Source organism: Scyliorhinus canicula, chromosome 5 (assembly GCF_902713615.1).
Source record: "Scyliorhinus canicula chromosome 5, sScyCan1.1, whole genome shotgun sequence".
Taxonomy (NCBI): domain Eukaryota; kingdom Metazoa; phylum Chordata; class Chondrichthyes; order Carcharhiniformes; family Scyliorhinidae; genus Scyliorhinus; species Scyliorhinus canicula.
The window spans coordinates 187,485,309-187,504,456 of NC_052150.1; the positions used below are offsets into that span (position 1 = coordinate 187,485,309).

At 43.0% G+C, this 19,148-nt stretch overlaps 1 protein-coding gene across 8 annotated transcripts in view; it reads right to left on the minus strand.

Moving 5' to 3' along the window:
* Positions 1-19,148, minus strand: part of znf438 (zinc finger protein 438) — a 341,546-nt gene that overhangs the window by 194,611 nt on the left and 127,787 nt on the right. For 7 of the 8 annotated variants that reach the window (XR_005460779.1, XM_038798254.1, XM_038798252.1 and 4 more), the window contains exon 2: positions 18,191-18,267. The exons of the other annotated variant lie outside the window; for it this stretch is intronic. Coding sequence is in view for 5 of the 7 variants with exons in the window: in XM_038798254.1 (XP_038654182.1) it covers positions 18,191-18,267 (77 nt within the window). In the remaining 2 variants the exon portion in view is untranslated. The remainder of the gene's footprint in view (positions 1-18,190; positions 18,268-19,148) is intronic. 8 annotated transcript variants of the gene reach the window in all.

The following is a 19,148-nucleotide window of genomic DNA, read 5'->3' on the forward strand; positions in this document are numbered from 1 at the left end:
TTGCAGTTCCTCACAGACCGCATGCATAAGTTGGAGCAGTAGTTGTATGCACTTAGACCATAAGACCATAAGACATAGGAGTGGAAGTAAGGCCATTCGGCCCATCGAGTCCACTCCGCCATTCAATCATGGCTGATGGGCATTTCAACTCCACCTACCAGCATTCTCCCCGTAGCCCTTAATTCCTCGCGACATCAAGAATTTATCTATCTCTGCCTTGAAGCCATTTAGCGTCCTGGCCTCCACTGCACTCCGCGGCAATGAATTCCACAGGCCCACCACTCTCTGGCTGAAGAAATGTCTCCGCATTTCTGTTCTGAATTTACCCCCTCTAATTCTAAGGCTGTGCCCACGGGTCCTCGTCTCCTCGCCTAACGGAAACAGTTTCTTTGCGTCCACCCTTTCTAAGCCATGTATTATCTTGTAAGTTTCTATTAGATCTCCCCTTAACCTTCTAAACTCCAATGAATACAATCCCAGGATCCTCAGCCGTTCATCATATGTTAGACCCGCCATTCCAGGGATCATCCGTAGCCAGGAAAGGGTTGGCCCACTCGAGGCCAGGGGAGGGAATCTATGCGTGGAGCCAGAGGAAATGGACGAGGTATTAAATCTGTACTTTGCGTCAGCATTCACCAAAGAGAAGGACTTGGTAAATGATTAGACTGGGGTAGGGAGTGTAGATAGTTTGGGTCATGTTGAGATCAAAAAGGAGGTGGTATTGGGGGTCTTGAAAAACATTACAGTAGACATGTTCCCCAGGGCCTGATGGGATATCCCAGAATACTGAGAGAGGCAAGGGAGGAAACTGCTGGGGTCTTGAGAGAAATCTTTGTATCCTCACTGACTACAGGGAGGTCCCAGAGATTGGAGAATAGCCAATATTGTTCCTTTGTTTCAGAAGGGTAGCAAGGATAATCCAGGGAACTACAGGCCAGTCAGCCTTACATCAGGTGGTAGGGAAATTATTGGAGAAGATTCTTTTGAGACAGTATTTACTCCCATGTGGAAATAATTGGGCGTATGGCAACATGGTTTTGTGAAGGATGGTCGTGTCTCACTAACTTGATCGAGTTTTTCAAGGAAGTGATGAAGAAGATTGATGAGTGTAGGGCAGTGGATTGTCGACATTGACTTCAGTAAGGCCTTTAACAAGGTATCTCATGGCAGACTGGTACATAAGGTGAAGTCGCACGGGATCAGAGGTGAGATGACAAGATGGATACAGAACAGGCTCGGTCAGAGAAGACGGAGGGTAACAGCCGAAGACTCCGTTTCTGAATGGAGGACTGTGACTAGTGGAGTTTCTCAGGGATCAGTGCTGGGAACTTTGCTGTTTGTAATATATAAAAAATTGTTTTGTATGAAAATGTAACTGGTTTGATTAGTAAGTTTGACGACGACACAAAGTTTGGTGGAATTGCGGATAGCGATGAGGACTGTTAGAGGATACAGCAGGATATAGATTTGTTGGAGACTTGGGCTGACAGCTGGCCAAATGAAGTTTAATCCGGACAAATGTGAAGCAATGCATTTTGGAAGGTCTAATACAGGTGGCAAATATACAGTAAATGGCAGAAACCTTAAGAGCATTGATAGGCAGAGGGATCTGGGTGTACAGGTACACAGGTCACTGAAAGTGGCAACGCAGGTGGAGAAGGTAGTCAAGTGCTTGCCTTCATCGGCTGGGGCATTCAGTATAAAAATTGCCAACTCATCTTGTAGCTTTATAGAATCTTAGTTAGGCCGCACTTGGAATATAGTCTTCAATTCAGGTCGCCAAACTACCATGTGGAGACTTTGGAGAGGGTACAGAAAGGATTTACCAGGGTGTTACCTGGTGTGGAGGGCATTAGCTATGAGGAGAGGTTGGAGAAACTTGATTTGTTCTCACTGGAACAACGAAGGTTGAGGGGCGACCTGATTGAAATCTACAAGATTATGAGCAGCATGGACAGAGTGGATAGTCAGAAGCTTTTTTCCCCCCGCCCCGCCCAGAGTGGAAGAGTCAATTACTAGGGGGCATAGGTTTAAAGTGCGAGCGGCAAGGTTTAAAGATGTGCATAAGTTTTATTACGCAGAGGGTGGTGGGAGCGTGGAACCTGCTGCTGTGAGGGGAGGGGGGAGCAGATACGACAGTGACTTTTGTTTGGCGTCTTGACAAATACATGAATAGGGTGGGAACAGATGTATATGGTCCCCGGAAAGGTAGGGGGGGTTTAGTTCAGATGGGCAGCATGGTCTGCGAGCAGCTCAACAGATCATTCAACAGATATGAAGGCGGGGCGGCATGTGGCACAGTGGTTAGCACTGGGACTGCAGCGCTGAGGACCCGGGTTCGAATCCTGGCCCTGGTCCGTTTGCACATTCTCCCCATGTCTGCATGGGTTTCACCCCCACAACCCAAAGATGTGCAGGTTAGGTGGATTGGCCACGTTAAATTGCCCCTTAATTGGGAAAAATAAATAACTGGGTACTCTAAAATTTTTTTAAAAAAAGAAGAAAAAAAGATATGAAGGGATATGGGCCAACGGCAGGTGTATGGAGTTAGACCACAGGCCAGCCATGATCTCATTAAATAGCAAGACAGGCTCAAGGGGCAAAATGATCTCCTCCTGTTCTTTGTTCCACTGTGAAGGGTCCGTTCTGGAAGGCCAAAACTAACCTTTTCATTCCTCCTTAAAACCAACCTTCTTCACCAAGTGTTTAGTCACGTATCCTAATATCTCCTGTGGCTCAGTGTCAAATATTGTTCGATAACACTCCTGTAAAACACTTTGAGGCATTCAGGGTACTATTTAAATACAAGTTGTTGCGGTGTCGTTTGGACCTTCTTTTAATAAACTTAATGTACAGCTGTCTGTTTTACTTGGTTGCTTTCCAGTCTTCTCCTCTGTGTACCCAAACAGGCGCTGGAATGTGGCGACTTGGGGCTTTTCACAGTAACTTCATTGCAGTGTTAATATTAGCCTACTTGCGACAATAAAAAGATTATTATTATTCTCCCACCCTGTTACTCGCCTGCCTCTGTCTCCACTGATCTTCATGGTGGCATCCATGAAACGTTATCTTCTCTGAATTGAATAGGATGAGATGAGTATAAAATGTGCACGGATAGAATAAGGTAATTGAGACAATAGAAAACAAGCTAAGGACGGGGGGAACTTTAAGTAAAATATTGAGTATAACAACAGGAGAGAGAATACTTAAAACAAATATATATGAACGAGGAGAATTAGCAAAAAAGAGATGCCACCCAGTTCCCTTACCTTATAGCTGTTTTTGGATAGTGGCCAATGTTGGGTGGACATGACTTTCCACTGATAGACCCAACTTTGGATTCCATTCACGTGCATGTTTCCTTGTCCAGCATACTGGCTCATTCAGCATTAGCCTTATGTGGAGATGATGGAACCCCCCCTCAATTCAGTTACTCACCATTTGAACAAGCTGACCTAATGTTGGAATTCTTCTGGGCTATTATCATGTACTGTCGAAACCGATACTTAGGAGGAGACACACCAGTAACAGGACATGTGCAAAACTACATTTATTATCACAGTACCTAAATATGCAAGAAACATTTATGCATACACTGGAGAAATTAAAGTTAACACAACTGCTTACGAAGAATCAAAAGGTTAATTTTGACCATGGCTTCTGCTGCAAAGCGCAGACTCTGATTTATCTACATTGTCACCTGGCCGTACAAGGCCCGTCTCATACCCATGTCTTAGCAACGCTCATTGTCGTGGATCATGACAACTGATTAACAAGGACTCCACTATTTACAAACGGAACTGAGAAAGTTTGATGCAATCCGAATAAACATGGTTGCAACACTGCCTTGGTGCCTGGCCCTGGGTGTTTAATCACAATCCCAAACCGTCAGTTCTCAAGCTGAGAAAGGAAGAGACAAAAAAAAGTAGAAAGTGCCAATGGTTCAATTGTTCCTTCTCAGCATTCTCCCAACTTTCTGTGGTAATTCTACAAATGGCACAATATGAACCTGATGAAAGTGAAGGGAACTGTATCTCAAATTCTGCCAAGTTAAGTGAGGATCCCTGTATGTTTCTGCGGCTGCAATGTGTCAGGTAAAACCAATTCTTTTTTTTTTAAGTTGGCGGATCAACAAGAAAACCCTTGTGTTGCTTCAACCACTATACTGCTCTACAGTAAAAACAATATTTTGACAGGATATAGCTGCCTACAATGTGCCAGCACATTTTACTGTATTTTTGTTTAATTGCTTTCAATATTTCTTTCCCATCTCCATGCACTTGGCACACAGATTTCTGGGAAAATACCTAAAATATCTCCAAGAATAAGAAAGCTGCTACCAAGCACATCAATGAAAGCAAATCATGTATATCCAACTACGCCAGTAAAAATGCTCTGTCTGCGCACACTTCCTGTCATACTTTGATGTTTGCTGCTATTTCACTCGAAGCTACTCAAACAGAAGTGTACAAATCACAATCAAAAAAAGGCTCGAAAAATTAACAATGAGAAACTAACACATAAATTAGAAAAACAACCAATTCGAATTACTGGCAGAAGAAAGGCTAAACTGCCAATTTGACCAGGTTTCCAAATACCACTGATTACCCTCAACTCATTGGATAGCATCAATGAACTTTCTAATACAATAGAACCATGAAAAATTATAGTCCACAATCAGACAATTCAAACTTCCGAGATGTATTAGAAGCACTGGATTGGAAGGACCGCCTCCATCAGTGTCTTTCTCAAAATCATTCAAAGGAAAGAGAATACATTTCAAATTCTTTATTCAAATAGAGCCAATTATGGGTGAAGAGACTGAGTGTTTACGCACCTACACAAGAACACTTCAAATATGAAAAGACCATGCTGAGTAAATATTGTGGTTGGTTCTATATATAATAAATCTTTACTAATGTCACAAGTCGGCTTAACACTGCAATGAAGTTACTGTGAAAATCCCCTAATCGGCACATTCCGGCGCCTGTTCGGGTACACAGAGGGAGAATTCAGAATGTCCAATTCACCTAACAAGCACATCTTTCGGGACTTGTGGATGGAAACCGGAGGAAACCTACACAGACACGGGGGAGAACGTTCAGACTCCGCACAGACAGACAGTGACCTAAGCCGGGAATCGAACCTGCGCTGTGAAGCAACATAGCGAACCACTGTTCTACCGTGATGTCCTATTTTCCAAAACAATAATTGATTTTTTTTTGTGCAGAGATAAATAATAGAATGCTTCACTATTTTGGTTAAAGTGCTTTGCTTTAACAGAAACAGGAAAATAAAATTGACACCATTTGCAATTACAAAAGATTCAATAAGTGTTATATAACTTTTTTTAAACACCTGAAAGAAGATGGAAACAGAGTACCTACCTTAATGTTCACATTTGTTAACTGCATTTTACACAAGATATTTTTACATGGTTGCAGTGGATTGATTAAGCTAAATTTTGTGCTCAAGTAGCAAACCAGCAAATTGAGGGTTTTTTTTCTAATCACCTGATAATATAAACCATTTTATCAGAGTTAATCCAAATTGAAGTTTTTGAGCACTGTTACCTTTTCTTAGGTAATTTCTGAAGCGACTATGTTTGGCAAGGTATGTCATCGAGAGAGATGCCAAATGCAAGCTTCAACTTGCCGCAATCAGTTTCAAGAGGTGTAAATAGTACTGATTGAATTTTGCTCATTAAAAGTAAAAATATAGTTTATTAAAGCAACCATATGCTTATTTACAATTCCAGAGAGCCAAATAAGAGACAAGAGTTGGCTACAGTGGAATCTTTATTCAGTTAACTGCATAAATGTTTTTTTTCCGGCATCCACAAACTATCAAGCACCACTCCTATTCGCTGCAAGATCCCACGCTATTGGATCTGATGCTAGTTTAAATACTTAATTTGCTGATTATGTGCCAACATATAATTGGCAAAGATGCAAACAATTTCACTAAAGAGCCATCTTCCAGCAGAGCTGAATGCCAGGAACAGATGGGTCAGACTCCCTTAGTTCACAAAGACACAAAAAGTCATCCAGACTTGAAACATTAGCTCCCTTTACTCCCCACAGATGCTGTCAGACCTGCTGAGATTGTCCAGTATTTTCTGTTTTTGTTTCACATTCCAGCATCCGCAGTAATTTGCTTTTATCCCTTAGTTCAGTACCCTCTGCCCTCCCCACCATCAGTTTTCCAGGTCTCATCTTTTCCTTCACTGCTGCCAGATTAAGTTCCTTACTCAATAATCCCAAGATCTCAGCCCAATGCTCAAAGAATCTGGAAATACCTTCTGTTCCAGTGCTCCCAGGCAAGGAATTGGTCTATCCAATGCTCCCTGATCAACGGTCCACCACCATGGCTCCAAAATGCAACTGCCAACCATATTCGCCTCCATGCATTGCAACATTCCAGGTTCCTGGGCATCTTCTACAGACAGATTTCAGTGCTCCAAGAAAGTGACTCTGATGGACCCAAGCACAGCCACCAACAGAACCGGAAGTCAAGGCCCAATGTTGTCACACCTTGGGACTCATTTCCCAGTCCTGACAAAGTACCTCTCATAAATGTTCTCAGACCCAGAGACCTTCATCCCAAAGTGACTTGATACCACTACACATGAGGAATCATGCTGCAAACCAATGCTGACATTCCACCCAAATCCCAGGCCCCCTTCCAAAGTGGTACAAAACCTCAGAATTAGAAGATCGTTCTGCTGGACCATAATTTCACAAATGCTGCCAATTCGCAGTGTACCCAAACAGGCGACTAAGGGAGGATAATTAGTGTGACAAGTTTACATACAGTTCCATTCTAACGTAGAAATTAGTAATAGATTTATACAAATTAAGAAAAACTGCTTGACCTTTGTAGCCATCTGGGATGGCCACTTACAACTAGGGACAGAGAAACTCGCAACGCCTAGCAGGTAAAATGGACAAAGCAAGATTCAGGCAGGCTCAGAGCCTAAAATGCATATTTGTAAGCAAGAAGTCCAGACGGTATCGAAACTCCGACCAATTAGCATTTTGATTTGGCCAATTAGCATTTGATGGCCCATCTCCACCAAGACAAAGGACTGGTACTCGAGCGACCGGTACAGTCCCGGACATTTCGGCGCCACTCCCTGTTCTAGGGAAGCGTAAACAACAGGGTCAGTGACTGCTCGGGACACGCCCAGCCATTCAGATCCCCGCCATTTATTGGTTAGAAATCAAACCTAGTGATCGGGGATCACCCAATTAATGGGATCCAAACTGAAGGACCGCCCAAAAGAGCATGAAAACCCCCAAGCATAAGAAGAGAGTCCGCCATGCGTTCGTCCTCTCTTGGACCTGGCACCCCAGCTACGTCCGTTTCCAAGTGTAGCACCCCCAGAAGCAAGTCCACGTTGAACGCCCGCTACTAGACAAATGAGCCTAGCTGAGCAGCAGTTACTTCTCTAGACTTGATAGATGCAGAATCGAACGGCGGCCACTGTTCCTCTGACCTAAGCCGGGTGCCTGAAGTTAAGTACAGGTTGTCTTAGTCGATAGGTGTAGTTAACTAGTAGTGTTTATGCTGCATGACTAATTGTCTGTAAATAAAGTACCCTTGACCTTGAACTAACAAACAGACTGGTGTTTGGCTCTTTGATCGATAGCCGTTTGAACCTTGTGGTGGTATCATTTGATACCTGGCGACTCTGAGCATTTAAATATAGATACCAAAAGAAAGAAGGGCAAACCTACTGATTGCCGTAGTTAGAGCAGAGCCACAGAAATGGCAACACCTTAAAATAGGAACACAAAACTCTACAAAAGTAAAAGCGTTAATATTTTTGAAAACTCCTGATATAATCTACCCAATTTGAGAACTGGTTACCACCCACCACACTCGGAGCAGTAGGCAACTCAGAAGTTCAACTAAATTCAACCTCATAAGATGCAGAATGGAAAGATACCAATGCTGCCCTATTCCATATATTTTGGGTCCTCAATGAAGTGCTTAAATGACTGAATCTATATGAGCTTCAGTGTAGGTAATCTAAGAATGGCATATTCAATGTAATTTCAATATATTTTTAATTCAATGTTATTCTTCTTTTAATGTCCCATTTAAGGCTGCCCTGTTACGTGCTGAATTTGTCTATTTTTGTTACTATGCGAGTGCATATGTTTGCATGTTTTTAACCCGACAGTCTTTAAATTAACTTTTCGATGTGAGTTATGTTACACTGCAATACAGCCTTCGGATGCAAACATGTTCATGAATTAAACATAATTTTAAAATCATCAAATTACAGCTGCACAGCTGTAATTCTACTGCCCAAAAAACCCACTCGGCTAAAGACTGCACTTGGTCTTCACTCTCCCCAAGTCTACCATTATGGGAAAATCAACTTGTTGATAGCATATACCTTTCCTGCATGTCGTGTGCACGTCCCATGTAGATCACATTTACATTCTGAGATTAGCTGTCACAATTAACTAATAACACTCTTATTATTATATCACAAACTTAGCATGAACAATGGCAGAAATCTACTAGCGACAGATTAAAACATTTTTGCATATAATGCAAACCTCCTGGAATAATTGCTTCTGTTAACATGTGTGTCATGCTTGCTTGCAATGGATAAATTCATCCCCTTGTGGCATTGGCAGCATTTCAGCCTCCCTGCATAAACCTTGCGCCAACTTAGCATGCAGTGGCATTGTTCCAACCTTTTTGCATTAATACTGTGCAAGCTTCAATTCATCAAAAACACCACAGCCCAACTCCTCATTTCTAAGCCCAGCACGTATGGGGAAAGAGCAAGGAAATGGCAGTAAGCAGACATACTTTCAAAGAACAGCCAAAGGTGCAAAGAGTCAAATAGCCACCTCCTATCCTGTTTAAATTCTCCTGCTGTCCTTTCCAACCTCTGCTACCATTTCACCTGCAGATATCCATTTGAAAAATCTCATCCTTGTTTTTAAATGTACCCGTTAACTCAAAATAGTTGTCCCTATTGGGTTTTTTTTATTTCATGGGATGTGAGCATTACTGGCTGGCCAGCATTTATTGCCCATTCCTAATTGCCCTGGAGAAGGTGGTGATGAGCTGCCTTCTTGACCCACTGCAGCCCATGTAATAGGCACACCCGCAATGCTGTTAAGGAGGGAGTTCCAGGATTTTGACACAATGAAAGAACAGCAGTATAGTTCCAAGTCAGGGTGGTATGTGGCTTGAAGGGGAACTTGCAGGTGATGGTGTTCTCATGTGTGTCTACTGACCTTGTCCTTCTAGGTAGTAGAGCTTGTGGTTTAAAATATGCTACTGAAGGAGCTTTGGTGAGTTACTGCAATGCATCATGTAAATGATACACATTGCTGCAAATATGTATTGATGGTGGTGATGGAAGGAGGTTTATGCTGGATGGTGTTGAATTAGAGTGTTGTTGGAGCTGCACTCATGGAGGCAAATGGAGAGTATCCCATCCCACTTTTGACTTGCCTTGAAGATGGTAGACTGGCTTTGGGGAGTCAGGTGATTTACGCGATGTAGAATTTCCTGCCTCCGACCTGCTTTTGTAGCCACAGTGTTTATGGACAAACATACAAGTTAGGAGGAGGAAGTAGGCTCTTCAGATCCTCAAGCCTGCTCCACCATTCTATAAAATCAAGACTGATCTGATTTGTTGCCTCAACTCTACTTTCCTTCCTACCCCTTACACCATTTCGCACCCTCGTCAATCAAAAATCTATCTAACGCAGCCTTAAAAATATTCAATATTTACCCCACCACTCAGGGGAAGGAAGTTCCATTGACTAATGACCCTGTAATTCAATAAAGCTTCTGGTAAATGGGAACACCTCCCCTCCCCGGGATGTCGATGGTGCAGGATTCAGCGATGTAAAAGCCATCGAATGAGCAAGAGATGGTTAGATTCTTTCATGTTGCAGGTGGTCAATTCTTGGCAGTTGTGTGGCACGAATGGTACTCATCACTCATCAGCCCAAGCGTAAATGTTACCCAGGTAGTTTTGCATAAATACATGAATAGCTTCAGTATCTGGACGGCAAAATAGCACAGTGGTTAGCACTGTTGCTTCACAGCACCAGGGCCCCAGGTTCGATTCCTGGCTTGGGTCACTGTGTGTGGAGTCTGCACGTTCTCCCCGTGTCTGCATCGGTTTCCTCCGGGTGCTCCGATTTGCTCACACAAGTCCTGAAAGATGTGCTGTTAGGCGAATTGGATATTCAGAATTCTCCCTCCGGGTACCCGAACAGGCACTGGAATGTGGGGACTAGGGGCTTTTCACAGTAACTTCATTGCAGTGTTAATGTGAGCCTAATGCAACAATAAAGATTATTAGTAGTATCTGGGGAGTCACAAACAGTACTGAACAATATGCAATCATCCCACTTTTGACCTCATGATGGTGGCACAGTCATTGAAGAAGCAGCTGAAGATAATTGAGGCGAGGACACTAGCCTGAGGAACTCCTGCAATGATGTCTCAGATTGAGAAGATCGGCCTTCAACCACCACAGCCATTTTCCTTTGTGCTCGATGCCCGACCCAAACTAGTGGAGATATTTTCCCAATTCCCACTGACTTCAATTTTGTTAGGGCTCCTTTTTGTCTTAGAGTGGAAGGTTCAATCAAGGTAGTCAAGATGAAATTGGATTGCTCCCTGAAAAGGAAGAATGTGCAGGGTTATGGGAGAAGGCCAGGAATTACACCATGTGCATTGCTCATTTGGAGAGCTGGCACAGGCATGACAGGACAGGTTGAATGGCCTCCTTTTGTGCTTTAACAATGCTGTGGAATTTAAATTCAATTAATTGACAAATCTAGAGTTTTAAAAAAGCTTGTCTCAGTCGTGGTGACCACAAAACTATTGGATTGATGTAAAATCCCATCTGGTTGACTATTGTCCTTCAGGGAGGAAATCTGCCATTCTGGCCTACATGCTTCTCCTGACCCACAGCATTTTGGTTGACTAAAATGCTCTCTGGAACGGCCTAGCAACACCCTTGGTTGTACCAAACCACCACAGAAAAGTCGGAAAGGAATAAATTCTAACGGAACAACCAACATCAACCTATGCAACAGAAATTAAAATGGCACACCAGGCCATTCAAACCTACAAACTCCTCTTTACCAACATCAGGGGGCTTGTGCCAAAATTAGGAGAGTTGACCCACAGACTAGTTAAGTAACAGCTTGACAAAGTGGCCAAACAATGAACCAGGGTATTATTGGGTTGGTCGGTTGTAAAAGGAACTCTGGAAAGGGACACAGACGAGGGACCCGAGGGAGAGAATGATCGTAGAAGTGTGCCTAATCATAACTATGAAACATGATGGTGTAAGCTATTGTTAGATAGGATTGCTGGCCTTCTCTGTGCAAATAAAGAACAGCACAATGTAGCTATGGAGTGCCGCATTTGTGAGGGAAGTGACGGAAATGCTTGAGGTTATACAAGGCGCATCTTTGTTGCATGAACTACTGAAAGCAAAATTTACCTTTTTGGTACAATTCATGCGTAATTTGCATTGGTTCGGATTGCCGTTGAAATAAAAGCTACAAAAAAGTGGAATCTTGTTGGTACGTTCTTCATTTTGAGGTCATTCAATAAATTTGGTTTCGGGTTTCCCCACAGGGGGTGTAGAAAAATCAAGTTCAGAATCGAATCCGAGTGTGTAATACATGTTCACTGGAAATTTCCAGGATTCAAACAAACAACATTTCACATTTGATTTTGCTAAATTGGTTTTGGAAATCAACATGGGTAATTTTAAGGCTCGGGATTTAGTGAGAGGGAGGATCTGACTGTGAGATTTGTAACAGTTGAGAAAAGAGAGTTTTCTGGCTGCAGCAGTGCACATAGGGATTAACACTGGATGAGGAGTTAAGAGGGGTGGGAGCTCTGGAGAATTGGTTAGGCACGTGGGGCTCCAGGAAGAAAGGGCAAGTTCCATTTATTTAGTGATTGACTACAACTGGCCACTGCAAAAGTAATAAAACTATAAAAGGATTTACTTGGAACGAGTGAAATTGGCGAGTGAGGAAGGAGATACGGAAAGCGAAGAGGGAATCTGATAGCGAGGTAAAACAAAATTAGAAATGGAGTAAGAGTTCCAATTCTACAAACTTGAGTTACCGACAAGTGAGGTTGACTCAAAGAACTCCTGATGTAGAGACAAATTTTGCTTCGTACCTAAATTTAGTGAGGAGGGATTGGAGGTGCACTTTGCGTGCTTTAAGAAATTGCCACAAGTCTGAATTGAAAAGAACAGTGCACTATGCTCTTAAAAAAGTATTTTGTCAGTGAAAGCTTTGGAGGTGGATGCACCTCTTTCAGCAGAGCACTTTTGCAATGATGAGAAAGTAAAAACTGCTATACTTAATGCTCACAAGTTGGTGCCAGAGGCATCTTGACAGAAATTTGTGAACGGGAATGGACCACGCCACTGTCGAACAGAGCATGGAAGAGAAAATGGCACTGAGTAGGTTGATGAAGATGGAGCAGAACTTGGATAACCTTGGGGGGATGATCCTGGTGAAGAAATTCAAAAATGGCATCGCTTTGGAGTTACAGCCTTGCCTGGAAAACCACAAAGATAAAGGAAGCCTCAGCAATGGCAGACGGGTTAACTCGTTTCAAGACAGAATACTGAAGTTAAAAATCAAGCGCATGGGGCGGCATGTGGCACAGTGGTTAGCACTGGGACTGCGGCGTTGAGGACCTGGGTTTGAATCCCGGCCCTGGGTCACTGTCCATGTGGAGTTTCCACATTCTCCCCTTGTTTGCGTTGGTTTCACCTCTCCAGCCCAAAGATGTGCAGTTAGGTGGATTGCCCCTTAATTGGAAAAACAATAATTGGGTACTCTAAAATTTTTTCTTTTTTGTAAAAAAATAAGCATACAGGATTTGTCCAGCCAGGGTTGTCTCCCCTGTTGATATGTCCGGGCCAGTATATTCACGAACGAGCAGGGAGTCTCCCTTACACTCACTGAGATAACGAATAGGGTGATGGAAAGCTATCGAGATTTTTGCTCACAGGTATACTCATCTGGTAACACAGACAAATCTACTATTATCCTTCGAAATACAGGATCAGCACATAATTGATGCATGTGACATGAAGCCCTCTCCAAGGCGTTCACTGAATAATAAGGTATTGATTCAGGGCATTGATGGAAATGGTTTACCTGCTCTTTTGTACAAAGTTAATTTTAAAAATGTGGCTTAGTGATTGGTCCTGTTATTGTGGGTGCCTTTCTGCCACTACCCATTGAAGCTGTTGATTTCTTGTTAGAAAACAACGTGTCGAAGGATCAGATATCGTTGTCTCCAGTGGTTTCAAGTAAGACCCATTGAGGCTGTCAAACATGAAATTGTATAGGAAACAGCGAGAAACCTAGAAAGAATGCACATGTATGTAAACCAGCTGCGAGAGTTAATGTTACAATTAAAGATGTGACCACACAATCAGAAACATAGCCTGCTACTTTTTTTAAAATAAAAAGTACCCAATTCTTTTTTTCCCCCAATTAAGGGCAATTTAGATTGGCCAATCCACCTTAGTTAGCTTCAGTACTGGAAGAAATGATGAAAACATGATTTGAAAAGAGTGGAAAAGCTTTATGCAATGCTGACACTGCAGAGCAGCAAGGAAGGAATGGTATTCTTGAACATGATTTCAAATTTCAAAGCAAAGAGGCAATTGCCCTGGCTAGAATGGAATTAAACAGAGCTCGAACACAGTGGGAGGAAGAAAAGCAAAAGTGACTCAAGAAAATTTGTAAACCGAATGAAACGCAGGTAGCTGAACCTCAACATAACCTAAACACTGTTCTTGAAGCAGCTAAAGAGGATTTTACTTGTCAAAAGGATGACTGCTTGCAATAAAGGAGGTGGTGTTAAACTAAGCCTCCTGGAAAAGAAAACCAAAGGGTTAATTCATGGTGGAAAACTAAAGAACCACGTTTTAACTGAAACATATTAAGCTGGCAGAATTGAGAAGGACAGTGAATTAAAATCAAATTCTTAGAACTCAGCGATACAGAGCCCCATCAGCAATTACAGAGACAATTGTTTTACTTGTCAGAGCAGGGATATTAAGCAGTCGCAAGCCAGTTCCAAGTGGTCCAAGTGTCCAAGAGAAAATCACCAATGCCGGTTCACACAGTAATTGAGAACTTACAAGGACAAATTTGTGGCAAACACAGCATAAGGTTCTATATGAGGAAATAGCTATATAAATGATAGATATACATAAACAGTAGCCGAGCCCCCATGGCATTGCTCCTGCTAGGTCAGAGGATATAGTGTTTTATCGGGTGAGAGTTATAACATTTAACTCACTGTTGTTCTACTGCTAAGGTGTGTCCTTTACCGCCACAATGTCCAAGTGCTGATATCAATAACTTATATTAAGCTGTCCAATTATTAATATTGCATTTTTATTTTCAGAAAAGAACATGATTAAAATCAGATTTTAAAGACTGCTTCTGCTGGAGTAATTAGTACACGTTGGGGGTTGTACAGGTTACATGAAAATCTGCAGAATCTTCAAAAAAAAAAGTTTACCAAACATGAACTAATGCAAAAAGATAGCAGCATCCACGTGTGCAAACAATTATCCAGTTTATTGAAGCCATCCTAGACTCACTGCACTTTAGTGAGCTGGTTGTCAAAATAAATTTCTGTTCAATTAAATTGGTCGTCGAGGCAGTCCTGGGGAGACACTCAGACCTCCAAGCAACTGGCAACTGAATGTTGGAGGGCACTTGCTCATTCTCCAATCCAGGCATGCAAAATGGCACAGGGAGGCACAAGAACCCAAGTAGAATTTGTTCTCACATTTAAACAGCCAGGAGCAAAACATTACTTTTTAGAGCTGCCGTTATTCAATGCTTCGGCAGTGGGCAATTCAAGTGCAATGGTGAAAATGCTGATCATCTATCTTCAGCAAATTCTCCATCCCCTCCTTCGAGATGGATAGCTTTCAGAGGACATTGCGTCTTTTGGCATCACATCACAATAAGCTCAGTCTGATGCCCTGGAAGTAACGTATTCACATTTTAGTGGCTGCAAATTACTGAGCTCGCCCTCTACCACTTTCTGCGTGCAACAAATCACCATTTCTTCATTCAATCTTAGCTGATGTAGAGTTAACAGGCCTTTAGTAGTTGATGAAAATGAAACAAACCATGCAAACAGTTTGTTGCTGACAACATCAAGGGCCATTAATCTTTTCCAAGTGTTCGCAAACTCTTTTAGCTTGAACAGTCAAGAGATTGACACACAGTCAAAGCTTTTGTAATTCATCATCATTGTTTTCTACCTTTTGCTCAGCAAATAAGTCTCGTTTGTACACAAAATTCTGCAGACACAGAATTTGGGACCAGTGCCTATAGTTTTCACAGAAATCCATTCAGATTTAATAAATTAGGTGGCTTACCAGATATACTGTACATCCTGCAAGATATTCAGAACGGGATTATTTTTCTACCTTAAGTGAAGATTACCAACCTGGATAGATTTGTTTGTATTTTCTTAATTATTGTTCGATTGACGTACTAATGAAATCGAAGTTACACAGAGAATTGTACCAGACCTAAATCACTTTATACAATAGCTCAATATAATTTCATTGGTATCATTTTGGATGAGAAGCAATTAATGTATCCTCCTTATTTGCTCATTTTATCCTGGAGAGAAGTATTTTTCAGGTCATTATGTGTAGCACATTATAATCACAATCTTTTATGATGATTTACAGTGTAACTACACAAGTAATTCTTGCTGATATATATATATATATATATATCATAGGATTTCACAGCACACAAAGTGGTCATTCAGCCCATCGTTTCTTTTTAAAAGAGACAATTATCCAATTTTCCTGTTCTTTCACATAGCTCTGCAATTTGTTTTCTATTTGAATTCATACCCAATTTCCTTTTGAAAGTTACTAATGAATCTGCTTCCAGCAACACCTCATGCAGCACATCTTAAGTCAGAACAAATCACAATTTTAAAATATCCTCATCCCAAAAATCAAAACAATGCATCAGCATCTATGATTCTGCGCAAACACAATTTGAAAATGATGCAGAATTGAGAGAAAAATAAACACTGGGACAACAAAGGACAAGACAACATTAATCAAATTCAGAATGGGAATCTCATTGGCAAGTGTGAGTTACGTAATCGAGAAGAAAGAAGTAGCATGAAAAACACAGGCGCGATTCTCTGGATGCATTGTGCTCGAGCGAGAGCACAACATGGCCGGAGAATCGTGGGAGAGCCCTCTCACGGGCCTCCCAGTAGCCTTCGCGCCAAAGGGGATTCACACAAGTCCCGCGAGGAGTCGGAATTCCTCCCAAACGGGGGCGTGGAGGCCAAATGGCACTCCCGGAAGGAGGTCTTAAACATACTTAAGACCTACTTACCCGGGATAAACCGGCCTCCCTCGATTCTCCGATGACCCCAGACAGACTATAGCTGGACGCCAATCAGTGCTAGTCCACACAAACGTGGACCAGGCGGATCGCCACCTTGGGGGGGCAGGGTCAGTGCAGGATCGCCCCCTGGAATGTGGGCACCTTGGCACTGCGCAGATGGCACCTCGGCACTGCTAAGGTGCCCAGGTGGCACTGCCAAGGTGGCTGGAGCACTGCCTGGGTACCGGTGCAAGGGTGCCTGGGTGGCACTGCCAAGTGTCAGGGCCCGAGGGGGCTATGTCTCCGTAGCAAGGTGTTGTCACTTGGGGGTGTAGGGTAGTGCCCATGTGTATGTGGTGGTTGTCATCGCCCATGGGTGGGGGGTGGTTGGCTCACAGAGATTGGGGCACCCTTTCAAAATGGCATCCCAATCTCGGAGTTCAGCTCCCCAGTGTTTAAACAAAACTTCTAAGTGGGCTAAACAGGTGAGACACTGCAAAGGGCCCAAAAAAGTGATTAAGTGTCATTGAATAGCAGTGAGGAACTTGCCAGCAGAGCCTTTCCCAATGTTACTGGGACCAGATGTGCCCATGTTAGATAAGTTGGTGAGGATACTGTCAAGTGTTTATTTCCTCCTATGCTCGGGTACCTGGCACATGCAAAAGTTAGTAGCTATTCATTCAGAACCTCCAGCTTGAGCAATGGTTGTACTCCTCAGCCGCTCTTGGTGGTGAATAATTAAGTCTCCCACCCAGAGTGCATTCAAGTGCTCTAATCTGAGACAGTGCAGTGGACCAACAACATGAGACATCCAAATTACAATCCTATTGCACAACAGGCTATAGCCCAAACCAACAACTGAGATCATATTGAATTCCCAATCACAGCTAAGATATTTTGGACAGGTGCAAGCTCAGGCAAAGGGGGACAGTTGTCGAAGGATGGTCAACCTGGCAGCACGGTAGCATGGTGGTTAGCATAAATGCTTCACAGCTCCAGGGTCCCAGGTTCGGTTCCCGGCTGGGTCACTGTCTGTGCGGAGTCTGCACGTCCTCCCCGTGTGCGCGTGGGTTTCCTCCGGGTGCTCCGGTTTCCTCCCACAGTCCAAAGATGTGCGGGTTAGGTGGATTGGCCATGCTAAATTGCCCGTAGTGTCCTAATAAAAGTAAGGTTAAGGGGGGGGTTGTTGGGTTACGGGTATAGGGTGGATACGTGGGTTTGAGTAGGGTGATCATTGCTCGGCACAACATCGAGGGCTGAAGGGCCTGTTCTGTGCTGTACTGTTCTATCTCCAATTCTGATTGTGTTTTACATGAGAATTATAAAACACAAATCGATGGCGCTGTTGTAGAGGCATCTCAGACAGAGTCCAGCAATACACCCATCTGCCCAAAAAAATGCACTCGTGCTCCTTCCCTCTGACCACCACAAAACACTACCCTAGTCCAAACTGGAATAACTAATAACTCTAATAAAGCACACGCTGAAATTTGGAGCACAATTCTGTAGAACTGAAAAAGTCTTAAAGCAACCAGATTGATGGCTGACCAAAAGTGTTCAAATTGTGACAACAAGAAATATGAAAATAGTCCTCTTGATAGGAAAGAATAATTTGGAAATATCCTCAAGATGATTCCCCAGAGAGTGGCCGTCAGAATTATGAACATCGGTGTTTCCGTTAGATGATAATTCCTGTATATCTTTAGACTTTGGCAGGGACTGCTGAAAAGAAAAATGTCAGTATGGGAATTCCTTACCAGTGTCCTCATGCTGACAATCAATAAGGATCACTCTTCTCGCTAAGGGCTTGTAGGATGAACTAACCTCCCAAGAACTAGAGAGGGCCAGTAAGAGAGGAGAGAAACAAAACAGAAATGAATGAGCAAACATATATTTATATCATGCCTTTAACATTTTCAGAATATCCCCACAATTCTTCACAACCAATGAATTACGTTTGAGGTGCAGTCACCGTTTTTCATTCAAACCGGAGAGACAATTTGCAAAACAACATGATCAACAAACAGAAATAAGATGAATGACCAAGTAATTTGCTTTGGGTGGAGTTGGTTGATGGCAAAATGCTGGCTAGATTTCCATGAGAACTCTGCTCCTCTTGTTCTAACAATTCAATGGGTTCTTCTGTCTTGGATGGGTGGGGGGGGGGGGTGAAGGTTTGTTTTAATGTCTCTTAAGAAATATGGCGCCCTCAAGTACTGCACATTGGACTCGTCATAGGCCTTGGCAGCAGTCTTAGGCTATTCAACTCTTCAAGCCAGCTCTGCTGTTCAATAAGATCATTGGTGTGGTCTCAACTCCACTGCCCCCCCCTTGGCTATCAAGAAGGATAGATTCGAACAGAGGAGGCTGGGGGAAGATTTGATTGAGATGCACAAAATTGTGAAGGGCCTGGACATAAAGGGGATGGAAAGGGCCAATTTACTTCAGCAGAGGTCAGCAGCTTGGGGCATAGTGGGTAGCACAGTTGCTTCACAGCTCCAGGGTCCCAAGTTCAATTCCCAGCTTGGGTCATTGTCTATGTGGGCTCTGCACGTTCTTAGTGTCTGCGTAGGTTTCCTCCGGGTGCTTCGGTTTCCTCCCACAGTCCAACGGTGTGCAGGTTAGGTGGATTGGACATGCAAAATTGCCCTTAGTGTCCAAAAAAAGGTACGGTGGGGTTACAGGGATAGGGTGGAGGTTGGCTGGGGGGCTCCT